The sequence below is a fragment of the Coregonus lavaretus genome (genome assembly GCF_964263955.1).
Source record: "Coregonus lavaretus genome assembly, chromosome: 6".
In the NCBI taxonomy this organism is placed as follows: Eukaryota; Metazoa; Chordata; class Actinopteri; order Salmoniformes; family Salmonidae; genus Coregonus; species Coregonus lavaretus.
The window spans coordinates 54,553,454-54,571,038 of record NC_139993.1 but is presented as its reverse complement, the minus strand read 5'-3'; the positions used below and the strand labels follow the sequence as shown (position 1 = coordinate 54,571,038).

Below are 17,585 nucleotides of genomic sequence, written 5' to 3'. Positions count from 1 at the left end.
GAGAGAGAGAGAGAGAGAGAGAGAGAGAGAGAGAGAGAGAAAAAAAAAAATAGGAGGGAGGTCTCAATGGATGTGAATATCAATGACTGGGATTCTGGCAAGGTCACCGTCAGTGTTATTAGACTGCCACACAGCTACTAACCCCCTACACACACATGCACACACACACACAGACCACCATCTATACTGAGTGTTTTTTTATTCCTCACAGCCCTCCAGACAAGCCTGACAAACCTCATCACTACACACCTTCCTAGAGATAGGGGCCCTTGTCAAAAGTAGTGCACTACAAAGGGAATAGGGTGCAATTTGGGATGCAGACAGAGAGCCACTAGAGCAGGACCAGAAAACACACATTTACAGTTTTTGCATTATCCAAACTGAACAGTTGCATCTTTCTTGGCCTCTAGTGCCATCTGCTGGCTAGATGTGGCCTTGCCGAAAAAGGGATCTGAGCATTGAGGTTGCGCTATCCCATGGAAACCCCATTGTAACATCGGTACTTCCACAGTATTTACACTGGCCACAGTGTTAACACAGGTTTCGGTTCAATACTTGTTTCTAATCTATAACATCTGATCTTTGTCCTTAAACTGCTTTTATTCCATCACCCACAGGAGAAGGTCTAAGAATGTTGTGAGTGTTGTGCTCTTTTTATTGAATCATGGTACTCACCGTCTGTGTTGTGTTGTGCCCCCAGGGTGCCCATGGTTGTGGGATAACCTGACGTGTTGGCAGCCTGCCCGGGTGGGAGAGGTGGTTGTGGTCAGCTGTCCAGAGCTCTTCATCCAGTTCATGAGCGAGGAGGACGATGGTCAGTGACTGACAGCTGTCAATCATCTCGAGACTTTGGGCATGACTGTCCATTTTTTAATGTTAACGTCTACAGTGTACATCTATTGTAACTAATATTGATTTGTACCTCTTGTCTTATCATCTGATAAATACAGTGAGCTCCAAAAGTATTGGGACAGTAACAATTATTATACTTTTTGGCTCTGTGGTCCAGCACTTTGGATTTGAAATAATACAATGACTATGAGGTTAAAGTGCAGACTGTCAGCTTTAATTTTAGGGTATTTTCATCCATATCGGGTGAACCGTTTAGAAATTACATGTACATGTACATAGTCCCCCCATTTTAGGGGACCAAAAAAGTATTGGGACAAATTCACTTATATGTGTATTAAAGTAGTCAAAAGTTAAGTATTTGGTCCTTTATTCATAGCACGCAATGACTACATCAAGTTTGTGACTACAAATTTGTTGGATGCATTTGCTGTTTGTTTTGGTTGTGTTTCACATTATTTTGTGCCCAATAGAAATGAATGGTAAATAATGTATTGTGTCATTTTGGAGTCATATTGTAAATAAGAATATAATAAAACTTCTACATGAATGTGGATGCTACCATGATTAAGGATAATCCTGAATGAATTGTGAATAATGATGAGTGAGAAAGTTACAGACGCACAAATATCTGTAACTTTCTCACTCATCATTATTCCCAATTCATTCAGGATTATCCGTAATCATGGTAGCACTCCAAAAAAAGTGACTCCAAAATGAGACATTCTGAATCTACTGTATGTGCTAACCATTGACATTGTTTATAATGTGTGTGTAGAGCTGGGGAAGGTGAGTCGTAACTGTACGGAGGACGGCTGGTCTGAGACCTTCCCTCACTATGTGGACGCCTGCATGTTCGACGAACCCAACGGAACCCATGAGCATCCGGTGAGTACCCCGCACTGTCTTACCCTCACTCTCATCATAACCAGTCTGTTTCTACTCTCTTGCCAACTCCTTATGGAATTGTCATGCCAAGCATATGAGTGTATGCATCAGTCTGTGCACTGATAAATATGTGTTATTTATTTACTGTTGTTGTTGTTGTTTACTGCAGGACATGTACTACGTGTCGGTGAAGGCTCTGTACACTGTGGGATACAGCACCTCTCTGGTTTCTCTCTGTACAGCCATGGTCATCCTTTGCAGGTTCAGGTGAGAATGGTCACCAGAGGTCAAAATCCAAAGTCCCACTTAGATGTCATATAGGTACCTGTGTTTCTAGCTAGAACAAGAGAAACACAGAGGTTTGGGGAGCTTTCTTCTAATTATTTTACATACAGTAGGACTAGATAGCTTGTAAGATTATTATTATTATGTAAATTAATAACAGAACATAGAAGATGACATAGATAATATAAGACAAGATAAAAGTCAAGACATGGTGCTCTAGTGTAAAAGGATATACAGTAGGTGGGATTGCTTGTTTAGAGATTGGTTGACCCAGGTTTTGTGGATGTTGTTGTCTGAGCTGTGATTGGCTGTGGATGGGGTTGTCTGAGCTGTAATTGGCTGTGGATGTTGTTGTCTGAGCTGTGATTGGCTGTGTCCACAGGAAGCTGCATTGCACCAGGAACTTCATCCACATGAACCTGTTTGTGTCATTCATCCTGAGAGCCATCTCTGTCTTCATCAAGGACGGGGTTCTGTACGCAGAGGAGGACAGCAACCACTGCTTCTTACACACTGTGAGTGGGCATACCACACACACACACACCGTTAGTTAGTGATGGGGAAACTAAGCTTCCTGAAGCATTGAGCATTTCCCACCAATTGTGTCGAAAATAGGTTCATTACTCAAGGCTTTGATCAACACATCGTACACTTGTGGCACCTGCTGGTTAAAAGAATTTAGAGCAGCCAAATTAATATAGATGACGTCGCACATGCCGTAGCGCGTGCTCAGGGTAGCCTTTTTGTCTTCTACCGAAACCAATAACAAACCAATCAGGTGGTTGTTCGACAAAATGAAGCTTTGGCCGTCATTGATCACGTGCTTCTGATAAAGTGATACAAGTATCGGCACACTGCTTCGAAGTAAACTGCTTAGTGATTTCGACACATGCCTTGGAGCTCCGGTATCAAACGTAGCATCACTACCGTTAGTCACACACAGACAAAGACATACTGTACATACACTCACACACATCCTGAACCACCTGTCTGTCTCTCTCTCTCTCGCTCTCGCTCTCTCTATGTCTCTCTCTCTCTGTCTCTCTCTCTCTCTCTCTCTCTCTCTCTCTCTCTCTCTCTCTCTCTCTCTCTCTCTCTCTTTCTTTCTCTCTCTCTCTCTCTCTGTATATCTCTCTGTCTATGTCTCTCTCTCTGTATCTCTCTCTCTCTTTCTTTCTCTCTCTCTCTCTCTCTCTGTCTATCTCTCTGTCTGTCTCTCTCTCTGTATCTCTCTCTCTCTGTCTCTCTCTCGCTCTTTCCCTGTAGGTGGAGTGTAAGGTGGTGATGGTGTTCTTCCACTACTGTGTCCTGTCTAACTACTTCTGGCTGTTCATCGAGGGCCTCTACCTCTTCACTCTGCTAGTAGAGACATTCTTCCCTGAGAGAAGATACTTCTACTGGTACACCATCATTGGCTGGGGTGAGACAACAATTATCATGGACTGTTTATCTAATCAAATTTAATTCATCAAGTGAAACAGGATAATGTGTTTATGTGTGTGTGTGTGTTTTGTGTATTCAGGGACCCCCACGATATGTGTGGTCATATGGGCAGTACTCAGGCTGCACTTTGATGACATAGGGTGAGTTACCACTACCATCACACTCAATGGACTATATTATGAAGGTAATGATGACAATAGTAAATGTACATGTACAAGCCCTTTCCCCTCCCTCCCTCTCTCTCTCACTATCTCCCTTCCTTCTTCCCTATTTCCGTCCCTCCTCCTCCCCCTCCCCCTCCCCCTCCCCCTCCCTCTCCCTCTCCCTCCCTCTCTACAGGTGTTGGGATATGAATGATAATGCTGGTATCTGGTGGGTGATTAAGGGACCTGTGCTGGCCTCTATCATGGTGAGGCACTAATCAATGATCAATTAAATCACTTACTGATTACTACAAATGTTGATCAATTATGATATTTAAAAATACCTAATTCAGTCAAATTAATAGCTGTTCAAAACCTAAAGACAGATGAGTGAATATAGGCATGTTGAGTTTGTTGAAATTGTCCTGTAACTTCACATCTTCTTTTTCTACAGATCAACTTTGTCCTCTTCATCGGCATCATCATCATCCTTGTCCAGAAACTGCAGTCTCCAGACATCGGTGGGAACGAATCCAGTATTTACCTGTAAGTCACAAGAAGTGTGAAATTGTATCTACTACAGTAGTGGCTCTTTCTGTTGTTCATCATGTCATATGTTTTGGGCTGTTCTATATTTCTATATACCAGTTGGTTCTGTATGTTGGTCCTCTATTGATGATGTCATGAGTATGTTGGTCCATTGTTGATGATGTTATGAGTATATTGGTCCACTTTTGATGATGTCATGAATATGTAATGCCGCGTTAAAAACATCTGGGAACTCGGAAATCTCAGACTTTCGACTTCAGTGCGTTCAAGACAACTGGGAACTCATCCAACTCAGAATTCCAAGTCAGAAACTTGGCATCTTTCTAGAGCTCTTGACTTTCCGACCTGAAGATCACTGACATCATGATTTGACCGAGTTTTTTTCCAGAGTTCCCAGTTGTCTTGAAAGCACCATTGGTCCACTGTCGATGATGTCATGAGTAGGGATGAATATTTTCCAGAAAATCTACCAAGTTTCAATACCGGGAATATTTCATATTTATCCAGAGAGTCCAGGAAAATACAGCAACAATTCGAAATGAGCATTTAAAGCGTTTAAAACCAAGATATGGTCACTATGCCAGGGTTCTCCCCAAATAAGAGGGGCGCTGCGCCACCTTGTCGGCTGCGCCACCTTGTCGGCTTGGCTGCGCCACTATGTAAAGATTTCAGAGCAAATTAAACTCAAATGAAAGAGAAACTATCTTTGATCGCCAGTGCATTTCAGCAGTAGGCTATCTCGACACAGAGTGCACTCATAGTATAGCTTTGTCGAATGATTCTAACTTCTTAACGGCAGTAAAACAAAAGTCAAATGACCAAAGTTGCTAAACTTGCTAGATAACCTCCTTCAACGAATGACAGAATAAATAAGGAAATCTGAGGAAAACGCTACCTAAATCCTATCAACACATCTCCTGTGCTACACACGCAACACTGACCCTGGATCATTGTTACTCTCCCTTCTGGGATGGCTACAAGGCCCTACACCGCCCTACCTTCGGCAAATTAGATCACACCTCCATTCTGCTCCTCCCCACCTATAGGCAGAAATTGAAACAGGAAGCTCCCGTGGTAAGGACTGTTCAATGTTGGTTTGACCAATCGGAATCTATGCTTCAAGACTGATTTGATCACGTGGACTGGGAAATATTCCGGGTCGGCTCTGAGAATAGTATTGACGTACAGTATACACTCATCAGGAAGTGCATAGAGGATGTTGTTCCCACTGTGACGATTAGAACTTATCCAAACCAAAAACCATTGATAGATGGCAGCATTCGTGCAAAACTGAAAGTTCAAACCATTGCATTTAACCATGGCAAGGTGACTGGGAACATGGACGTGTACAAACAGACCAGCTATGACCTCCGTAAGGCAATCAAAGACAAAATGACACTACAGGGACAAAATGGAGTCACAATTCAACGGCTCAGACACGAGACATATGTGGCAGGGACTCCAGACAATCACAGATTATAAAGGGAAAGCCAGCCACGTAGCAGACACGACGCCTCACTCCCGGATGAGTTGAACACCTTCTTCGCCTACTTCAAGGAATACAACATCGAGCCACCGATGCGGGCCCCCGACTCTCACGAGGACTGTGCGCTCTCGTTCTCCGTGGCTGACGTAAGTCATTTAAGCATGCCCAGAAGGCATCCCAAGCAGTGTCCTCAGAGCATGTGCAGACCAGTTGGCTGGAGTGTTTACGGATATATTCACTCTCCATATCCTAGCCTTTTGTCTCCACTTGCTTCAAGATGTCCACCATTGTTCCTGTACCCAAGAATGTGAAGGTAACTGAACTAAATGACTATCACCATGTAGCACTCACTTCTGTCATCATGAAGTGCTTTGAGAGCCTAGTTAAGGACCATATCACCTCCACCTTACCTGACACCCTAGACCCACTACAGATCCACGGACGACGCAATTGCCATTGCACTGCACACTTCCTTATCCCACCTGGACAAGAGACATACCTATGTAAGAATGCTTTTCATTGACTACAGCTCAGCCTTCAACACCATAGTGCCCTCCAAGCTCATCACTAAGCTCAGGGCCCTGGGTCTGAACCCCTCCCTGTGCAACTGGGTCCTGGACTTCCTGACGGGCCGACCCCAAGTGGTGAAGGTAGGCAACAACATCTCCGCCAGGCTAATATTCAACACAGGGGCCCCACAGGGGTGCGTGCTCAGCCCCCTCCTGTACTCTATTCACCCATGACTGCGTGGCCACGCACATCTCAAACTCAATCATGAAGTTTGCTGATGACACAGCAGTGGTAGGCCTGATTACCATCAACGATGAGACAGCCTACAAGGAGGATGTGAGGGCTTAAAGTTCCTCGGTGTGCACATCACGGACAACCTGAAATGTTCCCTTCACGCAGACAGCATGGTGAAGAAGGCGCAACAGCTTCCCTTCAACCTAGGAGGCTGAAGAAATTCGGCTTTGCCCCAAAGACCCTCATGAATTGCACCGTTGGCAACTGCAGGGCTCTCCAGAGAGTGGTGTGGTCAGCCCAACGCATCACCGGGGGCACATTGCCTGCCCTCCACGACATCTACAGCACCCGGTGTCACAGGAAGGCCAAAAAGATCATCAAGGACCTCAGCCACCTGAGCCATGGCCTGTTCATTCCGCTACCATCTAGAAGGCGGAAACAGTACAAGTGTTTCAAAGCTGGGACAGAGAGACTGAGAAAGAGCTTCTATCTCCAGGCCAATCAGACTGCTAAACAGTCACCACTAGCCGGCCTCCGCCCAGTACTCTGCCCTGAACCTTAGTCACTGTTACTAGCTGGCTACCACCCGGTACTCTACCCTGCACCTTATTTTCTTATTTTTCTGAATTATTTGTGTATTTTTTAAATTATTATTATTATTATTATTGCTAGATATTACTGCACTGTTGGAAATAGAAACACAAGCATTGAATAGTGGAAATATTCGGGGAAAAAAGTGGAAATAGTGGGAAAAAAATTGTTTAAATATCAAGATATCTTAACGGGGACCAACTCTGTTGAAAAAATATGTCCATATCTACTCTCATACAGTTTGTTGATCACACATTCTCTACCGAAGCTCTCATATGGGCAGCAAGAACGAGACAGCGCAGAGAAGCGGGGGAAATGTTATAGCGGTATTTTGACATGCATAGGCGAGAGACATGCTTTGATAATGCAACCTATAGATTACAGAATAAAGTTAGGCATTTTCATGCGAGACAGGAGTCAGGATTTTGGGTTTCAGTGGGATTGGGACTAGATAGGGAAATAGCCTAGGCTCTAGGACAGGAGAAGGTAGAATTTTCCCTCATGCCTCTGAATTGTTAACAGACTTCATGTCTGTGACAGAGATGCCTATGTAGTGGATTGTGCATAGGCCTATCAGATGTGTGACTGTCTGAAGATTCACAATGACAGCTCAAAGAGGCATACGTTATTTTATAGGCTGTAGGTCTACTGTAGGGGTTTCCTGTAGGGTTTATTAACTGGATTCAGGACGCGTGTGCAGCCCAGCAGTGTCAATCATGCGTGCGCTTTGAATTTATGACGACTTTGTGTGAAGTACATCATCTAGGCTAAAGGCTTCCATGATATAACCTGTTTGGATAGTGTGCTATTTCATTTTTAGCTAATCTGATGCTGCACATGAATGGGAAAGGGAAAGGGGGATATCTAGTCAGTTGTACAACTGAATGCCTTCAACCGAAATGTGTCTTCCTCATTTAACCCAACCCCTCTGAACCCAACCCATCTGCCTTAATCGATGTTCACATCATCGGCACCCGGGGAGCAGTTGTTGTTGGGGGTTAACTGTAGGGCCTGCATTAGTGCGACATTGGGGGCAAATGTTGTAATTTCCCGGGTCTTGTCATTACATCTTTGGGGGAAATGTGAAGATTGTTCCCGGGACAGTCCCGGGATCCCGTTTACCCATGTTAATTCGTAGTCATAAGTATGTTGGTCCACTGTTGATGATGTCATGAGTATATTGGTCCACTTTTGACGATGTCTGAATCTATTGACCCACAGTTGATGATGTCATGAGTATGTTGGTCCACTGTAATATGTGTTGTGTTGTTTGATTGGCAGGCGTCTGGCTCGCTCCACCCTGCTCCTGATCCCACTGTTTGGGATCCACTACACTGTGTTCGCCTTCTCACCCGAGGACGTCAGCAAGAGGGAGAGGCTGGTGTTTGAGCTAGGCCTTGGCTCCTTCCAGGTGTGTGTGTGTGTGTGTGTGTGTGTGTGTGTGTGTGTGTCTGTGTGTTTTTGTTTTACTATTCTTGTGAGGATAGTAAGCCAAGAGGAATTCGGACAAGTGAGGACATTTGGCCGGTCCTAAAAAGGAATTAGGATATTTTAGGCTTAGGGGTTAGGTTTAGGGTTAGGGGTTAGGTTTAGAGTTAAGGTTAGAATTAGGGTTAGAATTAGGGTTAAGGGTTAGATTTAGAGTTAGAGTTAGTGTGTGCGTGTGTATGTGTGCTTTCTGATGTGTGACTTTTGCATAAGTACAATGTACATTCCTGTGTATACCTGAAAGACAGTTTTCTCTGCTTGTGTTCTTTGTGTCCATGTAGGGCTTCGTTGTGGCTGTTCTCTACTGCTTTCTGAATGGAGAGGTAAGCTCTCTTTTAAACCAACCACTTGTTGCTTTAGGCACTGATAAATACAGCATCTCTCTCTCTCTCTCTCTATATATATATATAGAGAGAGAGAGAGAGAGAGAGAGAGAGAGAGAGAGAGAGAGAGAGAGAGAGAGAGAGAGAGAGAGAGAGAGAGAGAGAGAGAGAGAGAGAGAGAGAGAGAGAGAGAGAGAGAGAGAGAGAGAGAGAGAGAGAGAGAGAGAGAGAGAGAGAGAGAGAGAGAGAGAGAGAGGCATGCTGAGTCTTTCCAGCGAGGTCCATTAATAATGACCTTGTGAAGTATCTCCCTGAAGGTGCAGTCGGAGATCAAGAGGAAATGGCGCAGCTGGACGGTGAACAGGTACTTTGCTGTGGACCTGAAGCACCGGCACCCTTCGTTGGCCAGCAGTGGGGTGAACGGGGGAACACAGCTCTCCATCCTCAGCAAGAGCAGCTCTCAGATCCGCATGTCCAGCCTACAGGCCGAGTCGCCAGCCACCTAAGCCACATGAACTTCAACGGTGAAGCCCAGGGCCAAAGCCAGGGAGAGACCAACACTACTACTACTACTTCTATCACCCCTACACCAAGACCCATCAGCCACTTCCACACTGGACCTGATACTATGACCAACCTCAACCCTACACCCAACCTCACCCCTACATCCAACCTCACCCCTGCACCCAACCTCACCCCTATACCCACACCCAACCACAGACCACTACCAGTGACCAGCCTCACCAACCCATACCCATTCCCCAACCCATACCCAGACACCACCAACCCATACCCCGAGACAACCAACCCATACCCTGACACAACCCTGATCCTGGACTCTGGAGAACGCATCCCGGACCCTCCTAACTGCACTGCACCCAAAAGCCCAACTGAGCCCTTCATCTAACCTAACTGGATCAACAACTCAACCCTAATAAAGCCATGCCGAATCAATCACACCCAAACAAACCCAACCCCTAGCCCTATCCAAACTAACCAACCCAATACAATCCAAACTAACCCAACCCCTAGCCCTATCAAAAATAACCCAACCCCTAGCCCTATACAAACTAACCCTAGCCCTATCCAAACTAACCCAACCCCTAGCCCTATTCAAACTAATCCAACCCCTAGCCCTATCCAAACCAACCAAACCAATACAATCCAAACTAACCCAACCACCTGCCCTATCCAAACCAACCAACTCAATACAATCCAAACCAACCCCAAACCCTATCCAAACCAACCAACCCAATACAATCCAAACTAACCCAACCCCTAGTCCTATCCAAACCAACCCAATACAATCAAAATTAACCCAACCCCTAGCCCTATCCAAACCAAACCAACCCCTAGCCCTATCCAAACCAACCCAACCCCTAGCCCTATCCAGACCAACCCAACCCCTAGCCCTATCCAAACCAACCAACCCAATACAATCCAAACTAATCCAAATTCTAGCCCTATCCAAACTAACCCAACCCAATCCAAACTAAACCAACCCCTAGCCCTATCCAAATCAAGCAACCCATTAGAATCCAAACTAACCTAACCCCTAACCCTAGTCCTTTTTAAACCAACCCCGTAACTACCCAATTATCCTATTTTGGTGTGTATATGAAGGTATTTTCTGACTTTATTGTACAGGTAGAGGATGACAGTGGGAAAAGATAGAGGTTGAGTGAGCCTGATTCAAACCCATGCCGACACCGTAGAGACCAACCAGGCCACTCAACTCCTAGTTGTAACCAATCCAACCCATCCATTTCCAACTGAACCCAACACCTAGTCCTATTCCTAACCAAACCAACCCACCACTATCCAAACTAACCCAACACCTAGTCCTTACCAATCCAACTCATCCATACCCAAACTAACCTGACTCCTATTTCTATCCAAACCAGCCCATCACTATCTGAACTAACCCAGCCAACCCTGACTTAACCTACCCCAACATTAAAACCCAACTCTACCAGACATAGGACCAGAAAACCTAACACCTCACCAGCAGAACCTGTTCACGAGCAGTTGGAGGTGAATCCACCTTTAAACTGTTACAACTACAGTGTCTCCATCATGGAGCAACCCACCGTCGGGGGCCGTGGCCTAGCAGTGAATGTCAATCACCATTCAGAAACCATCAGACAAGGATCTTTACAGGGAAGGCAGAAAGCTATGTCAAGGAAAAGCATGGTTCATGGACTGTACATATCATCATGGTGTTATGTCAAAAACATTCCCCCCGTTTGGTTTATCATGTAGAGCAGAAGAGGTGGACCACTTCAGTGCTGCTGGAGCATCCGTCTAATACGACCAGTCATTGGAATCATCATCGTGTCCGAACAATGACAATAAGTATTTAACGACTCCTCCTCTCTTTCCTCAGTCTGTCTTTCAGCTTGTTGCAGACTCAAGTTAAGACTGTGTTTTGTTGTTCTGGGTATTGTTGTTGTTATGGCAACTCACTTATGGAGCAGTAACAAAACCATGAAGCCTCTATCAGAGTCCAAAATGTGCATGTGTACGCACAGCAGTGTTCTAGAATATTGGACCGTTGGCTTTCATACTTTTCGAATTCTCAGCGCGGCTCAAGCAATGTCTCCAACTGTTAACACATTCAAATGAATAGAGGACACGTACGCGGAGCACGTTGGTTGGGAATTTTGGCAAGGTGCCCGTTCGGGCTGTGCGTCTCAGAGCCACGTAGCTACAGTATGTCACAATGGGATGCCGGACTATCACGTCACTAAGTCTGTGGTCGGACTATCACGTCACTAAGTCTGTGGTCGGACTATCGCCTCACTGAGTCTGTGGACTCTCAATTACGCTTTACACGTCCTGTACAGGAGAAGCAACCAACAGGCCAATCGAGACAGACTGACCTAATGTAAATATTTATCAGCTGACCAATCAGGTTGCAGGTGTGAGCCTGTTTATAGAGGGCATATATTTAGATAGACATCATATCTTTGTATCTGTCCCATTATGGCATCTGTGAGAGCGTGGGCAGCTCCATTAAGGACATCTCCATTTTGAAGTAATCCTTTTATTATTTTACTACTTCTATGAGTTGGCAAACAAACTGAAAGGATGCATACTGCGATCTGGAGTATTATTTGAACAGGTATAAAGGTTGGCGATTTACTGCCACCTGCAGTTATGGAATGTTTGCTCACAATAATAATTAATTGGCTGATCCCTCCTGATGACCTGGATGGAATTATGTAATCCTTCCTTAACCCATAGGAAGTCCCAACCAGTTGACTACTAAAAATTGTGAAAGTCCTTAATGGCACTGCCCATGCTAAAAAAGGCTTTTGGCCACTAGTGTTGTCTATCTAAGTCTATGGTACAGGGAGAATGATCGTGTGAGTTTACTGTAAAATAATGAACAGTGAAAGGACACAAAATGGAGGCTAACGCACTACATCATGGGATACTATTCAGGCCTGGAGACTCAAGCCAGGATCAAGGCAAAATAAGTAATTACTGGACCAACAGTAGAAACAATGACTCTTAAAATATGAGGATAAAAGTCAACCACGACCAGAAGTAGAGCATCATAGTGCTTTGTATCACCGTACTATGACGTCAACAGCTATGTGTCAGCCAATGGCACAGGCCACCTTTACCTGTGTAAGCTGTGATTGGTGGAGTGACAGGAAGATGATGATGTCACTTCCTCCTTGCTATATGTACCACTCTTACTAGAGATTGAGGAATTCTTCCCACTGCGCACACACTGGTTGAATCAATGTTGTTTCCATGTAATTTCAATGAAATTATGTTGAACAAAAGTGGAATAGACATTGAATTGACGTCTTTGCCCAGTGGGATTCTTCTGAGGAAGACAGATGGCATGGGTAAAACCAGTATTTATGTGAAAGGTATATTTTCTACAGTTCATTTATGACGAATGAAATGCCAAAAATAAAACATGCGTTAAGGTAAGATGGTAATCTATTTTAGAAGTTATTTTAGAAGGATGAACAATGCTAAGGTTTGCCAACTACGACCATTACACAACAAACCTCTTTAAATCTTAGCATTGCTTATGATGAGAAGATGCCTTGGGTCTTTTCGGGTGAGGATTGATAGTGCCACTAGTTTTAAACAGCCGGTAGTACAGAAAATGTCAACGACAACTTACTCATGAATGGGTATCATGAGTTCAATGTATAACTGTGTTACATTGTTTGCATGAATTGTATTTTTCTTTCTTCTTTCGAATCTGTTTACAATTGTTTTGTGAGACTATTACTGTACCTGACACTGAAAAGGCAATGCAGTCCAATCTAGATTTTACTTAGTTTCTTCAGCAGTCTCTCAGCTAGCTTCAATATCTATATTTAACAAAATAGACAGAAAGTATCTTACCACATTGAGTTTTGATAAACACCTTCCTGAATTGTGTTTAAAAAAAATACTAGCCTGAAATGATTATTTTGGGGTATTTCTCTCATTCCAAAGATGAACACTCAACTCCACACTGAGTTTGCACGGCCGTATACATTTGCAAAGGCTGAGTAAAAGCTTTGCAACTGATGTCACTACAGATTTGATCCTTTGGTCTGATTTAACTGTTATTATTCTATATTCTAATCCCATGTTAATCCTAATCCCATGTTAAACTCTCCTAATTTACTTTAGTCTCCAAAGTGCCTTTATGCACAAAACGGCAAGTATTTCTGTTAATCTGAGAGATTTTTTTAGACTTTATTTTTTAAACGAAACTGCAAAGTATGTAAAAACATGTGGTCAACAAAAGTGCTTTTATGATGTTACACTGAATCAGTATTTTATTAACCTGGAGGCCTTTGAAATACCTAGAGCTCATTTCTGGTTTAAGATGGGCATAACCTACGACCTTTAACCTACGACCTATAACCTACGACCTATAACCTATGACCTAAACCACTTTTATTTTGAGTATGGTCAATCTATATCATATACACAATAATATGTATGATTGATTGACTGTTCTATTTTGCAGCTTTCAGTCCTTTATACTCATAATATTGTTTGTATATCAAAATAATGGGACACTGGTTGATTGAATTAAGTGACTGTGCACCGTTTGTGACTGCAGGCAAATGCTGTGCTTTTTAACTGGAGTGAAAGACACAAAAATTTAACATAAATTCTCAATTTGGTTTGGTCACGTACAGTACAAATAATTGACTTTATTCTCAAACTGAAACTGAAAAAACAAAACGTTTTGTCATATTATTTTATTTCCTTGTCGATGTATACTATAAAGTATAGATAAAGCAACAATGCATATCTGTAAACAGTGTGTTAGCGTGTCAAACGTTTGATGAACAGTTGATGATTCCCCAGCCCACCCGAAAAAGCACAGTTCTTTAACAAGACTATCTGATCAGAAACACACTACAGTCGTGGTCAAAGGTTTTGAGAATGACACAAATACTAAATAACTGCCATCATGTCAGTGATTCTCTCATTAACACAGGTGAGAGTGTTGACAAGGACAAGGCTGGAGATCACTCTGTCATGCTGATTGAATTAGAATAACAGACTGGAAGCTTTAAAAGGACGGTGGTGCTTGAAATCATTGTTCTTCCTCTGTTAACCATGGTTACCTGGGTCAACACCGCAAATATTGAGTCTTTGCATAAACTTAATGTAATTGTCAATAAAAGCCTTTGACACTTATGGAATGCTTGTAATTATACTTCAGTATACCATAGTACCATCTGACAAAAATATCTCATAACACTGAAGCAGCGAACTTTGTGAAGACCAATACTTGTGTCATTCTCAACTTTTGACCACGACTGTACTTACTGTCAGGAATAGTTTCCCATTGTTCATTAAAGAAGCATATAGAGGCTGGTTCAGATGAAGATGAATGAGAAGGGGGGCAGACAGAATGCTGTGTGTTTTTCTTAAGTCTGGACCTGTATTTAGCACTCCTGCTCTGAGACGCTTTATGAACACGCCTGTAATATGGGTCCATCCATCCGTGTGAGTACAAATGGCCAAAAGGTGTCCCTGTTTCACTTTGAAACAGGTTGGACAATCAGAAAACGATGATCTGGTTTTGGTTTCCATCACAAGTTGAATGTTTAGCAGGAGTTCATTATTAAAACCATAATGACAGTCTCAGCATGTCATGAGCCAATTTTAAGAGTATTAATTAATTTCCAAGAGTATTTATGTTATGAAATATACATAGCCTTATATCGCCGGTCAATGTGATGTCAATTAGAGATGTAATCATTCTAAGAATACAGTATGTTGTTTATTAAATATGTTGTTATAATGAAGTAGTTATCCACATACATGTACAGTAGTTTAGATGTGTGTCCCAAATTGCACCCTTTTCCCTAATCCTTGTATAGTGTACTACCTTTGACCAGGGCCCATAGGGAAAAGGTATGCACTAAATAGGGAATCGGGTGCCATTTGGGATGGAGACTAAGTGTTTTACAAATATGTGTAGTCTACCATTGTGGCTTATAAATTGTCAAACTGAATTCTGCCGTTTCGTTGTGTAAGACAGTATCTCGTAAATGGAGTCGTCCGTGGTGCAAAGTGAATATTAGCAGTCATTCGAATTTTGCTCTGTGGTTGTTATCGTTTTAGTATTATTTTGGTGATAGTGTTTGTTCAAATGTGAAGAATATTGTATTGCTGCCTATAATCTCTTGTAGACTGATGCATGCATCTTTGATGGTTTGATCCCTTTCACCAAGCTGTAGTTTATTATTCTGCAGATGAAATCTTACTGGGAGAGGGAATTTAAGTGTGACATTATTTTTACTACATTCTGATCATGTAGTCAGCTGTTTCTAGGAATCAGCTCTAAGGAAGGCAAATACAATGGTGTTCAATAGTTAATTATTATTTACAACTATTGAACCAGAAAGGGGCATAGGGTTAGAAAGCCGTCCACTAAAATGTGAATAATATTTTTCTGTTTGAAAACAGAGTTGCTGGTCAATTGTCAGTAGGAAGGGACATTTTAAAACATCTATGATCGGGCCTAGTCAGAACCACTTGTCCCCTGTTCATTTTAAATTATTTTCTATTGAATGTTAATACGTTTTAGTGTCCTTTGACGTGAGGGTAATTGCCATAGTACATTTCTAAATAAATAGCCAATACCTTTTATAGTTTCCAACCATCACAAGATGACATTTAGAAAGCTGGCTCTGTTTAGGATGGAAAAGAGACAACAGGGCTGCGTTCAGCAGGGCACAATGTTGTAGAACACTCAGACAGAAAAACATAATGTAGAACAAACATGCCACTCTGAAATGTAGAGTAAGGACTCACGTCAGCTCTATTCATAACATTTCTATCTGCAACGTTCCACAACATTTGCCTACCTAATATAGCCCAGGACAAGAGTACTGTACACTGATGGCTGAATGTAATGTAACTGTTGTATAGGAAATTATTTATACCGCTGCTCTGTGGTCTGAAGGGTTGGGGTCAATTACATTTCAATTCAGTCAATGCCGGAAGTAAACTAAAATACCAATTCCAATTTTTCTCAATGCTTTTTAATGAAAAACTAATGGAATTAAGAATTTCAGTTTGAATTTAAATAGAATTTGCTGTCTGCTTCTGTCTGTTTTTAAACTAATCTTCTCTTTCACCGCTGCGCTGTATAAATGTCTTATTGTTTTGATGTATATATTAAAGCGGGAAGGAAACCCTTTTCTTGGAGTGCCGCAGGTACATCAGGATTCTGTTCCATCTAGGTACCACGCCGGACCAACTGAGCTTATTGATCAGTTCAGTGATTGCCTAAATTCAACACACCTGGTCTTCCAGGTCGGTTAAATCAAAAACATGAAGTGCCTGTGGCACTCCAGGACCAGGGTTGCCTACCATTGTGTTAAAGAGGTTTTGTACATTATTATTGAATTATTGACTTTAAGTCGCAATAAATGTTTTGGACTTGTTGACTCATTGATGTTGTGTATGTGTGTTTGTTTTTTGGACTTATAGTACAGCCCTGTATTAGCCTGGTGCCAGATCTGTTTGTGCTTTTTTGCCAACTCTTATGGCCACTGTCATGCCAAACATGACATGACGATAGGAGTTGGCAAGACAGCACAAACAGATCTGGCACCAGGCTAGCCCTCTACAGAAACAGCATCACACCAGAAATGTTCAGTAATGTTGTAGCCAGGAACCTGTTAGGGGGGAAAGATCTTTCAGCTTTTTACAGCCTCAGAAAGAGAGAAGAACACAGTTCGCACACAGATGTGAATATTACACCATCTCAACTCCACAATACCTCAAAAGCTGTTTAAACAGGAGCTCAAGTCAAAATGCTATATCCATTGATCCTTTCAGTATCTTACAATCTCACAGTCAATAAAAGCCTTGCTCAGTTCAGATCAGTTCCATGTTCTTGTCACAATTTGAACCCAACAAAGAAGCAAGTACAATAATACAGTATGCCGCACATGTTAGATTAATAGAGTATATAGATACGCTTTAAAAAAAAGAATCAAATCAATCAAGGTACAGTATATGTTAGTATAGTATGCTTATTATATTCCACAAATAAATGACTTATTACAATTGATATAATTCTTGATATGAACACACGTGATGATTGCCTGACATGTCAGATGAGCAACACAGACCAGTAGTACATTGTAAAGGCACCAGAGGTCATCGTCTGACAATCACTGCCTTTTCCCACAATCACAGATTCACATAGCAGGTCACAAGCTCCAAAGCATGAATGGCTTTTTAATACAGTGTTTCATGTATATATACACCGAATACCTTAACCATTTACAGTACCCA

At 42.5% G+C, this 17,585-nt stretch overlaps 1 protein-coding gene across 1 annotated transcript in view; it reads left to right on the top strand.

Moving 5' to 3' along the window:
* The window catches only part of LOC311131077 (pituitary adenylate cyclase-activating polypeptide type I receptor-like), a gene marked incomplete at its 5' end in the record, with an annotated part of 11,351 nt that extends 1,957 nt beyond the window's left edge, over positions 1 to 9,394 (top strand). The window contains 11 exons of the mRNA XM_084163892.1: positions 701 to 814; positions 1,628 to 1,737; positions 1,907 to 2,004; positions 2,405 to 2,537; positions 3,289 to 3,442; positions 3,545 to 3,605; positions 3,805 to 3,874; positions 4,063 to 4,154; positions 8,260 to 8,389; positions 8,748 to 8,789; positions 9,107 to 9,394. Coding sequence (XP_084020018.1) covers positions 701 to 814; positions 1,628 to 1,737; positions 1,907 to 2,004; positions 2,405 to 2,537; positions 3,289 to 3,442; positions 3,545 to 3,605; positions 3,805 to 3,874; positions 4,063 to 4,154; positions 8,260 to 8,389; positions 8,748 to 8,789; positions 9,107 to 9,295 — 1,193 coding nt within the window. The 3' untranslated portion in view covers positions 9,296 to 9,394. The remainder of the gene's footprint in view (positions 1 to 700; positions 815 to 1,627; positions 1,738 to 1,906; positions 2,005 to 2,404; positions 2,538 to 3,288; positions 3,443 to 3,544; positions 3,606 to 3,804; positions 3,875 to 4,062; positions 4,155 to 8,259; positions 8,390 to 8,747; positions 8,790 to 9,106) is intronic.
* Positions 9,395 to 17,585: the final 8,191 nt, after the last annotated feature.